At 47.1% G+C, this 12802-nt stretch overlaps 1 protein-coding gene across 2 annotated transcripts; it reads right to left on the bottom strand.

The window, feature by feature from the left end:
• Nucleotides 1-3255: 3255 nt before the first annotated feature.
• On the bottom strand, nucleotides 3256-12271 carry ZBTB18 (zinc finger and BTB domain containing 18). Of its 2 annotated transcripts, none has more exons than XM_047704914.1 (2): nucleotides 12131-12271; nucleotides 3256-7169 (listed from the first exon to the last, which is right to left on the bottom strand). In XM_047704914.1, exon 2 carries the CDS (start codon nucleotides 7153-7155, stop codon nucleotides 5566-5568), a length of 1590 nt encoding a protein of 529 aa, XP_047560870.1. In that variant the 5' UTR covers nucleotides 7156-7169; nucleotides 12131-12271; the 3' UTR covers nucleotides 3256-5565. The 2 variants fall into 2 exon arrangements, with proteins under 2 accessions (XP_047560870.1, XP_047560869.1); XM_047704913.1 differs by lacking the exon at nucleotides 12131-12271 and adding an exon at nucleotides 9607-10088.
• Nucleotides 12272-12802: the final 531 nt, after the last annotated feature.

Genomic DNA, 12802 nt, shown 5'->3' with positions numbered 1-12802 from the left:
GAGAGAATTCCTCCTATGGCAAAATGCAAGCTCCACTGTAAACCCACTCCTCAAGATTAGAAAGAGGGGGAAAGGGCCAGAAAATTCGAGAAAAATCTCAGTCTTCAAAAAATTGTTTTGTAAAGGACCCTGCAGCCAAGGGAAATACCACGCTCACATAAACCTAGGGATTGGGATCAACGCTAAACTAGCAAATGTTGAACTAGAATCAGAAAAGTTAACTGGTAAATTCATCTCTTTCAAAAAAAAAAAAAATCTGAGTTCTTTCAGGTGCTTGAACATTTCAGGAGAAAGCCACTCTGGGAGCCTGAGTTATCAGGATAATTAATTGAACAAGTTCATGTAATAAGGCATTTGGGCTTAGAAGAGAAACTTTTGGAGCGACTGTTTGATTTCTATGACCTCATCCTTTCTCGTTACAATGTTTTAAATTTAAAGAGCTCAGCTCCGTTTCTGAGAAATCACAAAAATTTGTAATAAGTTTTAAGGGGTCAGTCTGCAAAAATGCTAAAAGTCTCATTTCTAAAATGTCTCTGAAAATAAACTGCTATTTCTAAAAACCTCCAGTGGCATCAGTAAGCTCTGGCTGCTGTAGCTAACCCTTCATGATATTAAGAAAATCTAAGAAGGAGTAGGGAGGCCAGAAACATGCTTCTTCCTCGTCTAACAGATAGGCAGTTCTACATTTTAGACCAAAGGATCACATACGAAGATATTTTGCCATGTATCTGCAGGCAAAGGTAGAAAAATGTTAACGTAAGGGACAAAATCTTGTCAGTGTAATAAACTTGGACTCTAGCCAAAATGAAACTCCTAAAAGCTATTCGCTTTAAAAAGACAATAATAAAACTATTGCTTTATTTTTTCAAATGGTATAGTCTCTAGCATTTTAATGGCAAATGAGTGTAATGAAAACGACTGAGCTCTTCTGTCTCGGATTTCAAAATTTCACTTACTCGATTCACTGTACTTTATCAGCAATTTCAAACATTGTACCAAACAATTAAACAAAAACTTGCAAATTACATCTAAAAATTATCTGAGTTTCCTAACCCGAGGTATATAAAAAAGTTTCTCTGATTATATTAGAAATCCGAGAATGTTTCAAGTTTTACAGGAATAAAATGCAATTACAGGAAATGTTGAGATCTTAGGACTTTTTTTTTTTTTAATTCTTATCTGACACAATGAGGCTTAGAAAGTCTAATTCTTGTACGCTTGTGTTTCATTGATGAAACTTGTGAGAGTCAAGGTTTTTTAAGTAGGGTTACTTCTTGAGTAAGACTCGACTGTTTCTTTTGATGATAGTGCAAAACAAAAGATTTACTTGGAAAATTAGTATTTCGGTCATTGTAATGTGCAATTATCATGTAATTTTAATACAGTGTTCACCTTTTTCTAGGCTTCTAATAACCCATTTATAGGTAATCATGACAAGTCTGTTAAGCGAAAAAGTGTCTACTTGATTCACCTATTAATCTGATAGCATAATTAACTAGAAAGGAAATCCAAAACCAGTATCCTTAACGTTTTATATACTTCTTGGATATTCCCCAGGGACCAACTAGCACACAGTGCTGGGCCCACAGTGATCTAGGGCATAACTGATTATCTAAAAAACCAGATGGTTTCAGAAGTAAATGAAATCACATAGTTAAAATACACTTAGACATCAGCCAGATGTCAAAGGGGAATCAATTTGAATGGTTTCCAACATGATTACATGACAAATTAATTTCTTTTTTTTTTGAAATGTAGCAAATGAACAAGTGATTCCTTCACTTCTCTTAAGAAACGCAGTGATTTATGGACTTAATATTCTGTTCTACTTTTGCAAGGAGTGTTTGAAGAAGTTATTTCCTCCAAATCACATGTCAAAATATTGTTCTTGTAAGTATATCCGGCTAAGTTTAGGGTAGTGCTCCCCATTTTAAATTAGATGCTAGCCAATGAAACTAAATTCTAACTCTCAACATCTTCAGAAAGTTTTGAGGTCCTATGACCAGTTACTGTAGGAGCTGAGAACACAAGATCCACCCTCCCCAGCCCCTGCCCCCACCTCCAGCCCTTTTTAAAAATAAGCTTGTTAACCGCTGCAGAAATAATTTCGTAGAGCTCAAATGTACATTCCCCTTTGACGCGAAACGATGCTTGGTTGGTTAAAAGCAAGTGTCCGTGCATGTGATAGAAATCTTCCTTCGACGACCACAAAAAGAAACAAACAAAAAAAGGAAACGCAGGGATTCTAAAGAGTAAATTATTGATTGTGCTCTATGCTTAAAATTAAAAAAAAAATTTTTTTTGGATTCCCATCCATAGCCACCCAGGGGGTTATGAGTGTGTTTTCAAGCTCTGGACCTTACATCCCACTTCCTCTATAGAATTTAAGAATATTCACGTTACTCTAGGCCAGTGTAATGGAAATGTATCGTATTTGACTGTAGTAATGTAAAACTGTCGTCCTGTGTATCTTTCAAAGCCTCAGAAGCTATGGGCGAATACGGGGACCCGAGGATTCACACTCTCGTGTCTGTGCCAGCCCTGCATGCTGTCCTGTCCAGTGCGTCTGTGTGTGCTTCTTGTGAATTCCTGCCATCCACCAGCAGTGTTTTCTCACCCTGACACGCCCAACGAGACAAGCGCAAAGTCGGGACGATGGCAAAAATTAGGGTTCAGAGTCCTCGAAACCTTGAGAATTAAAAAGTTGGGAACTTCCGAGCTCTCCCAGCAACAAAAAGGATGTGTATTAGATCATCTTGAACAATCGCATGCCTGCTAATTTGATTGCCTAGAATTCCAGTCATTAGCCCAAGCAATCTTCCAAATTAAGACATCCGGTCTCCTTCAATCTTCCACTTACACCAGAATGCAGAAGAATAGATCTGACCCATCAACTTGGGATAAAATTACCCATGAAAAAGGCCTGGGGTGTAGGGATGAGCAGCTAGCCGTGCAGCGTCACTAGGAAAAACCCATGCTGCCACGCGAAGTTCTGTAGATTCACGGATTGCTAGGGAATTACCTTAACATTCTTGACCTAGGTTGTAGAAAATGGGTCACGTTTTAAAAATGTGCATCAGCATCTTAAAGGACCGAAAGCCCAAATGTTTGCACATTTCCAGTTGAGTGAGTTGAGGCATCCTGATCATCCCACAAGCTCTGGACAGAACTGATATTAAAAATAAAGATGCGACGTACAACACGTATTTAGGGTCTACGTAGGACATAATCACGATTACAATGACGCACGCAAGGTTCTCAGTTCATATAATTTATTGCAGTTAGCACACAGTTTAAAAATTCACCAACACACCAATAGTACAAAACTAAACAGCATTATAAGTTATTCCCCCCTCAGGAAAATAAAACATACTATGATTGTCAAAGCTAGATGTCAGTCTAAGTTTTAGAACAAAGGAAGAATGTGAAACTAATAAAAGGAAAAAGCAATCACTCACAATGACCACAAAAAGAAAATCCAAAAGAAAGTCCGTTTTTCTCAGACATTGATTGTCTCCTCTAAATTAATAAAAATTATTTTAACATAAACTGTATTTAAAAAAACTAGAAACTCTTCAAGTAACTAAAGATAATGCTCCAAGGCCATTTTCACAGCTTTTTTTTTTGTTTGTTTGCTTTAAATGCCATTACAGCCAAATTAACACACATTTGACCAAATATTTCCAAAACAGTCCAGCAACACACAATGGAGTTTTCCATTCAGTATCTTAAGCACAAAAATAGGCTATGTTTACAGTAGTTAAGGCGATCAAATTTTAAACAAAAGCAATTAAAAAAAAAAAGGGAAAAACAGCAAACGTTTTCCATGCTACTCCCATAGACCTTATTTGTAAGTGCAAGACAGGAAAACAAACACTGTGCAAAATGCTTTTGCCCTGCGTGCTGGTCATTAAAACCACACGTTGGGCTGCAGCCTCTGCTGCCCCGATACACATAGTCTACTAACCCCCTTCCCCACCTTCCCCACGTCAATCAAGGCAGTCCAGTCCTTTCAGCCCCGGGGCTTTTTCAGTCCATAGAATCTTTTCACGAGTTGGGGGTGGGAGGGGATGGGGAGGATGAAGGCAGGGAGGAAGGGAGGGAGGGTGGGAGGGAGGGGAGTGTAAGGGAGAAGGGAAGAAAAAGAGAAGGGGAGCCACCCCCCTCAAAAAAAAGGAAGAAGAAAAAGAAGAAGAGAGAGAATGACCTATTGTCGATTTGTGCAGTAGTTACTCTAAAAACGCTCAGCTGGGTAAATGTGTACACCTAAACTTTTGAGCTGGCATGGGTTTTGTGCAATTAGAAGTTTGTTATAAATGCACACTGCACATGCAAATCTTTAAGCCGTTTGTAAACATTTATATTTTCCTTGTTATGTAGCGAAGTTATCAATTTGCAGCTTAAGTTTTTATTCAGCTTAACAGTTTCAACTTAAAGACAGTGGGAAAGTCAATTTAAATTATATAAAATAAAAATAAAAACAGTGCATTTACGTTCTTCATAACACCAGTTTTTTTTCCCCAAACGGTGCTATTTTTTTTCTAAGGAAATTAAATAATTTTAAACTCACTCGTTAAAGTTATACAATGCAAACAAAGACAAAAAATATATTGAAACTCATGCATTTCTGTAGCGTTAATATTTACTTTTCAAGACTCAACTAAGAGCATCAACACAACCTGTCAAGTTCTTTGACACCCCCCCAGCCCGTGTAATCAGTTACAGTATACAAGAACAGTAATTCACATTTTTCAACACACAGTTCAACACTGCTGAAGCTGCGATATCCTTTTTCATCCCAAGCAAACCTTCACAAAGACAGCGTCCCAGTGATCCCAGTGTACTTTCAGAATTTCTCTCATTGGGAACCGTCAGAAAACCAGAAGTTGCCACAGAAAGTTTTAAGTCAACTGCTTGTTTAAAAATAGATAATCCAGCATTTCAGAAATTTTCCATTTGGGTCTAAAAGCATTCAGGTTTCCAACAGCCAGAAAAGATTCATGCAATTTTGTGACCTATAAAGAGGCTAATCAAACTGGAGGGAATTTCTACTCTGAAAAAGGAAAGGGAACGACGACGACGACGACAACAACAACAGCAAAAGAAGAAAACAAAACAGAACAAAAAAACCCAAACAAAACAGAAACACAAAACCAAAACAAAGTGGAAAAAGAGAGAGAGAGAGAGAGAGAGAGAGAGAGCTCAGAAGACAATGCAGTGGCGACAGAATCAAGCCCTGTGAGAGCGCCCTGTGACAGGACGAGTTGTTCCAAAGGTCCTTGTCGGCTTCCTTCCCCGACCCCCTCGGAGGAGAAGCCCTGGCTAGTCTCCGACTTGCTCCAAAGTCTCTTTTACCAGAACGCTAGATTAGTGAGAGTCTCATGCTACTCTAAAGTGCAAAACCGAGTTAACGCCCCGACGTTTTAGTTCCAGGAAACAAGGCTGCTTTTAGACCGTACCACAACTAGATAGAGATCTATGTATAGATACGTATATATATATATATGTATATATATATATATATATATATATATATTATTTATATATATATATAGATATAGAAAATTATTTCCAGAGTTCTTGCGAGCTATCTTCTAAGGTCCAGTCTCTGACAGTGGGCAAGCTCAGGGCTTCGCTTTTGACCGACAACGAGTTCACCAACTCACAGTGGAACTTGCGGATGTGTCTGTACAGGTCCCCCGACTGCGTGAACCTGCGCTCGCACCACTTGCAGGCGTGCGGCTTCTCGCGCGTGTGCACCACGGCGTGGCGGCTCAGGTTGTGCGAGTACTGGAAGCTCTTGCCGCACTGCGTGCACGTGTAGGGCTTCTCGCCCGAGTGGGTCCGCTCGTGGCGCTTGAGCGTGTACATGCACGAGAAGGTCTTGCCGCACAGCGAGCAGGTGGGCACGTTGACGTCGGCGGCCGGCTTGCTGCGCAGCCCGTCCTGCTCGCGGAAGTGCGTGCTCAGGTGGATCTGCAGGATGTGCGGGCTGGGGAAGACCTTGTTGCACAGCGGGCACATGAAGATCTGGCCGGCCGGGCTCAGGATGTTGGACACGTAGGGCAGCAGGCTGCTCTCCATGCCGCCCTCCACCGGGCCGCGCTCGGCGTCCGGGGTCATCATCTCGTCGTCGCTGCCTTTGTCCTCGCGCTCGAGCTCCCGCAGCACCGAGTCCTCCCTCAGCGGCGCCAGGTGCGCCGGCTCATACTGTACCCTGGCGTTAGTGCTCCCGCCCTCTTTCACAGCGCTATGTTCCATGTCATAGTCACTAGCGCCAACCTCGCTCTCCTCACAGGAAGCCTCTTTCTCCACCTTCACCTGCACCAGGTTGCTTCTCAGCACGTCCTGTGAAGAGAAATAAGAGCTGTTCAGATTTTCAACTCCTGACAGGCTGGACTTGACAGACAGGTCCAGCACACAGTCAACATCTGCCGAATCCCTCACGGAGGTGACAGACCTCTGGGACAAAGACTCGCTGGAGCTGCAGGGACTGGCCACTGTTTTTCCGGCGGCGGCAGCGGCGGCGGCGGCGGCGGCGCCGTGGGGCTCGGGCTCCCCGCCCGCCGGGGGGAGGCCCGCCGAGTCCGAGGGCAGGCGCATCCACATGGTCCCCGGCTCGGCCGCCAAGTCCCTCTTGCCCGGCAGGAGGTTCAGTTTGTCGTCTTCGCCCTCGTCCTCGTCGCTGGGCAGGTCGCCGGCCATGTGGCTGCTGCCGTCCGAGAGGCTCTCGACTTTGTCCGAGCAACTGGAGGCGTCCTCCTCCTTCTTGGTGCTGTCCGCCTCCGTGGTGGCTTTCTCTTTCAGCTTCTTTTTGCAGACTTTGACGATGTCATACATGTGCAGATAACTGGCAGCTGCGAGCACGTCTTCAATGGGCAAGTCTTTGAACTGGAGTTTCCCTTCATACATGAATTCCAGCAGGAGAGCGAAAGCTGGGGCTGTAACAATGTCGCTGTTCAGATGAACAATGTCCCTTTTGTCCAGCTGGTCCTTGTAAAAGAGGTGGAAATACATGCTGCACGAAGCCAGCACAGCTCGGTGCGCGCGGAACTGGGCATCTCCCACCAGAACGGTGCAGTCACACAGGAAGCCCTGGTGCCGCTGCTCGCTCAGACACTGCAGCAGATGTCTACTGTGGTCTGGGAACTCCATGCTGTCTTCATAACCTGCGGACAGACAGACTTCTCGTGAGAGCCCGCTCAGGAGCAACCTTCCAGCGCTCAGGGCCGCCGGTCCCCGCGCGCACACACGCGCGCGCACACACGCGCACACACACACACACACACACACACGCACACACACACACAAAGATAGTGACAGTGATTCGGCTGGGGCCGCCGAGGTACACGTCCCTGCATTCTAATCAGGCTTCTGACCCCGGGACTACCAGATCATTCGCACAAAACCCAATCCACGCGAGGAGCAGAAAAAGTGCACTTTCCAAACTTCCTCGCCCCAGCCCAACGGTCCCTGATGCATCTCCACCTTCCTGGAACTTTCAGTTAAGTTTCAAAAGCCTTCATTTCAGTGCAGTCTCTTACTGAGAAGAGGAATTCAGCTCTCTTTCAGAAGAAGTGAAGCTACTCATCAAATTATGTCCCACAAAACCTACAAAACAGCTTTAATTTCAAAGGGAACAGCTCATGGAACGAACAAAGAGAAGTCCCAAACACGTTCTGAAAGATTCAGAACACTTGTTCAACCGTCCTTTTTATTTTATTACTTTTGATACATGACTGCACTTAGAAAGCTCAATTTTAATGCACACACTGGCTGAATCGAGGGGGAAAAAATGAAATCGCATAATTAGCCCAGAAATTAGCAAACAACTCACTTTTAAAGTCAGAGTGTTACAACAACAAAAGCCCGGTGTATAAAAACAGATGTTAATGCCTTAGGATTTGCAGGTATGGCACACATGTACGAGATCAGAGAGAACTACACCAACAGATGGAAAAGATCATCTTTACTATGAACGAATCCAAATATTTTTTAAATGAATTGAGAAAAAAAACAGTAATATTTCTTTGTAAAATCTGTACATCCAGAATATCAGGAACCAGAAGGGCTTCACTGAACTCTGAAAATTCTCATCTAAACTTTGATCTGTTGCAAAGCAAATGAATTCCATACTAAAATCAATTCAAACTTTCAAATGAAGGCGTATCGCATTCAAAAGCTTTACAGGTTCAACATCCACCCCCCCACCCCAAAAGCCTTGCTAGAAAAAGAGAAACTATTTTTTTTTCCCTGACTCTGCCTTACCTCATGCCACAGAAAATACTTTGTTTCATTAAAACTTGATATATTTTTGCTTTCCCACTAGCTTCTATTCTTTCAAATATGCCCGGCTGCCCTTGTTTTCTGGTGAAGGAGGGTGAGATGGAGGGAGAGGAAAGGCGAAGATGTACAAAGGGTCAAAATTCAACTGCAAAATTCAACTCCTTAAAAAATTCAACAAAACCCGACTTCCCCTTTCCTGTGACCAGAAGCAAGGTTCCACACCGAGCAGCTCAGAGTGCATGTGGGCAACGGACACACAGCAATTTAATATTCCAGAAATTACCTCCCTGTTTTTTCTTCACTTTGCCCAAGATGGACCAAAACTTTCATCCTAGCCCCCAAATACCTTCGCCACGATGCCAGCGCTTAGAATAAACCCAAGATTTACAATACAATCACTTTAAGTGCCCCACAGCTAACATCAATCCTAATCCTTGAGAGGGCTAAAAATAAAGATTGGAGGGCAGCTCACAAGGTAGCCGTGATCAAATTAGGAGGCTGAGAGGACAGAGAGGGACGAAGAAGGAAGCTTATAAACATCTGATCCAGCTGACTGTGGCCATATGGCAGCTGCTGCCCAGATAAAGAGATTAAGAATAGAGGAGTGCGATTACAGCTGTCTGGCCAATTCAGGCAGCTCAAATCTACAAGTTCTAAATTAGTCGCTAACACAAAAACTCCTGCAAATAATTATTGTTATGCTGAAATAAAAGCTCTCTTAAATATATATTTGAAAGAGAAATGAGGAAACCAGTCACACTATTCTCCTGGGGACAAAAGTTTTTTTTCCCCCCCCTTTAAAAAAAACCTTCGGTTTCAAAAGCACTACAGCTGTATGTTTCAGTAGTGCTGCTGAATGTTTTGAAGAATAAAGTTTCACAGTGGAATTAATTACACAACAATCTAGCTTCTTAACTAGAATAATCTTCTCATATAAGTTTGAATGCTGGATTCCAGACAGTTTACTATTTCTCTCCCCCCTCCGCCCCACAGGCAAAAGGAATCTAAATAGCAGTGAACAACCACACGAAGCATTTTAATCCAAAGTGATCTCGAAAAGCAACATTTCAAAGCCTTCCTTCACATTTCAAAACTTGAAATATTTCTGTGTATTAAAGTTATTTACTTGCTCGAGCAAAAGGGATAAAAATTAAAACTAAACAAGCCCAAGACTCCAACTCCAGTAAGATGTTCATTTAAGACTCAGTTTCATATATTATTCCTAAACTGGGTTAGAAAAGTAATGTGATTTTTTTTTTAATTAAATAAACAACACACCAAAACAGAAATATGCTCCATCTAATCTCTTGCTACTCCTACCTTTAGGACACATAAACCTGATTAAGTCCTTTCCTCTGAGTCTCGCTGGCTCCAGGTCTGTTACATCGGTGGAAAAAAAGCAGACTAAGAGAGACAGATGCAAAGTGGAGATGATGTTAGAGAGGAATAAGATACCTTCTCCACCACAGATCCGCACACACTAACTCCCTGTCTGTGTGTTAGAATAAAAGGCTGAGGGATGGCAGGCTGTCAGCTGCTCTGACATCATGTTCAGATGGAAATGCTACCTCCAGCTGTGCTCCTTTTAATGCCATATGCTACTCCTCTACACTCCTGCCACCAGCTTTTTCTTAGGAGAACTTTTCTCTTCTGTTAGTATAAACAAAATACTTCAAAGTCTCCCTTTTTTTCCAAACTTTCTAACAGAAAGAAATGGAAAAACTCAGCATATGGAGTTCTACTGTATTTATGGAATAGCAACACTTCTGTCTTAAGTTGGTGGACTGGCTTGCACACTGACAGCACACTCAAGCCACGGTGCTATGCAGGAAATCCAGATTCACTTTTATTCAACTCCAACGTTTAGTTTCAAAGGCAGCTTAGGGGATATTTTAAACCAACCCAATTGACATCTCCAGTCCCATCTCGACATTATTACGGTACTTTCATTTTTTTTTTTTTTCTTTTCTGCCGAGATAATGGCATACGTGTCTCGGAATGCTGGAAGATGAGACAGAACTATTACTCCGGCCCGGTTCACCTTACAATTTCACTCTCATTTTAACTGTTTTGTCTCCTACTACCTTCTCCATAAAATTTCTCACACTACCACTTCATGCAAATTTCAGCTCTCGGTATCAACAAGGTGAAACTGCACTTTCTGAAATCCTGGAAAGAACTTCAGTTCCATGAGACAAATTAATAAACTGATACAACCTGCTACGGCCACTTAAAATGAGCGCTGCACCTGCCTATCTGATCTGACCCTCCGCTCAGAAAAAAGCAGAACTTTGTCTTCCCCTTGATCTGTGTCCCATAACAATCTTTTTTTGGTTCGCTCTGTAATGTTTCACAATCTCAGGAAAACCTTTCAGCTTTCAGTAAGAAGGGGGGGCGGGTCTCCTAAGTTTGGGAACTTTTAGCTCGACTTTGTGGGTCTTTTCTAATGGCTGATGAAATCCTCAGGTAACCCCAGGCTGAGCTGACCAGCGCCCTGCAAGGTGCTGCGACATCTGTGAATGTCAGATACATCTCCACAGACTCTGGGGACGGTGAGGCGTAGAAAAGGCCCGAGGCGCGAGTGTTGCAGCTCTGGTGATCAGCCCCCCGTCCTCATCAGGAAACCGCGGCAGAGTTAAAGAGTAACAAAACCAACGTCTCTGTCCAGTCCTCGCTTTGCCAAAGTCACAAACCTAACTTTCTCTAACTTCGCGGTGAGTGACATAATGACGAACGCCTGTTCGAGGCGGCACTCTTCGGAGCTGCATTCCTCCTCAGCCACACAACCTATCCTCCACAAATGCCCTCGCCCCATTCCAATATATCAGACATTAATCACCCCATTTACCCAGTGGGGTGGGGGGTGAGTGACAGTTTAATGAGTCCCAAGCACCGCAATGGGCCAGCGACTCCCACCCCACAAATCAACCCCTTCACAGTCTTGCTACCGCGGGGTCCAGAGAGGGTTTGCAAGGTTGGGTTTTTTGTTTTTGTTTTTTTGTTTTTTCCTAAGGAGTAGGGGGCGAGGGTTCGGAGTGGGGAAGAGCAGAGGAGGGGGGGGGGGAGAAATGCAAATCTCCATGTAGTTCACCGTGCAGAAAACACACGGGGAAAGAGGAAGGTTAAACCACAGGGAAGGAGGTGGAGGGCGGAGAGCCGGTGCAGCAGGAAAACACCTTAAACAGCAGACGAGAAAACAGACCCGGGTCACGGCAACAACAAAAGAAAAGTCGTAAGAAGAAGCCCGCGGGAGGAGGGTGGCTGCTACCGCTTCCCCGACGCCGCGGCGCGCGAGCCCCCGGGGCCTCCCGGCAACTGCACCAGCCCGGGAGGGGCCCCTCCCCCGCCGCCCCCCCCCGCCCCGGGCGCCACTGCAGCTGCACCGGTCCCCGGAGCCGCGGCCGTCCCGGGCGCCGCTGCAGCTGCGGCGGCTCCCAAGCCCCCTCCCCCAGCCCGCCGCCCTCCGCACCCGGGAGGCGCCGCCGCAGCTGCACCGGCCGGGAGCCCGCCCCGCGCCGCAGCTGCACCGGCCGCGGGGCGGGCAGGCGGGGGGCGGGTTGGGGGGGCGCGGCGCGGAGCCGGCGAGCCCGCACCCCGCCCGACCCCGCAGCTGCGGCGGCCCCGTCCCCGCGCCCGGCCTCCCGCAGCTGCGCCGCCCCCCGCCGCCCCAACCGCTCCAAGCACACAAACTAACTCCACTCGCGGGGGCGCCCCCGGCCCGGCCCGCCCTCCGCCCGCTCTGGCCCGCCGGCCGGGGCCGCACAGCTGGCGCCCCCCGCCCGCCAGGGGGGCCGGGCGCGGAGGGGACGCCGGGTCAGGGGCCGGGGCCGGCGCCGGGACTCACACGGAGCGGCCCTAAGTCACCGCGTCCCCGCCGCCGCCGCCGCCGCGTCCTCCGCCTCCTCCTCCTCCTCCTCCTCCTCCCGGCCGCCGCCGCCGCCGCCGCCGCCGGACTTGGTGGGCTTCCTCCTCCTCTTGCCCCCCTCCCTCCCGGCCCCCCCGCCCCCCAATCCCGGCTCCGTCGCCCGCTCCCCCCTGCCCCCTCCCTCCCTCCCACCCACCCCCGCTGGCAGCCGGAGGAGCGCGGCGGAGCGAAGAGGGCCCCACTCTCAACGGCTCCCCATGGCAGCAGCCCAGCGGCGGCCGCAGCCTGCCAGACACAGCGAGGGAGCGAGCGAGGGAGCGAGCGCGGAGCCGCCGGCCGGGGAAGGGGGGGGGCGGGGGACGGGCGGGGGGGCGGCTGGGGGAGGGGGAGGGGAGGGGGCGGGAGGACGCACCACGCACGCACGCGGCGGCGCCGGCCAGATGTTCCCCCCCCCCCGCCCAGCCTCGGTCCTCCCCTCTCCTCCCCCTGCCTCCCTCCCTCCCGGCGTTGGGCCTCTGCGATTGACCGTAAGCGGCTGGACCGGCGCTCCCCGCCCGCCCCCAGCGCCCAGTCTCCTCCAATGGGAGGGCGGCTTTGCAGGAGGGCGGAGGGAGTGGCGGGCAATCGTCGGACTGACAGGAGAGAGCAGCC

This window comes from Lutra lutra, chromosome 15, assembly GCF_902655055.1.
Source record: "Lutra lutra chromosome 15, mLutLut1.2, whole genome shotgun sequence".
NCBI classification, from domain to species: Eukaryota; Metazoa; Chordata; class Mammalia; order Carnivora; family Mustelidae; genus Lutra; species Lutra lutra.
The sequence above is the reverse complement of the archived record's forward strand: the minus strand, read 5'-3'. Positions and strand labels throughout refer to the sequence as shown.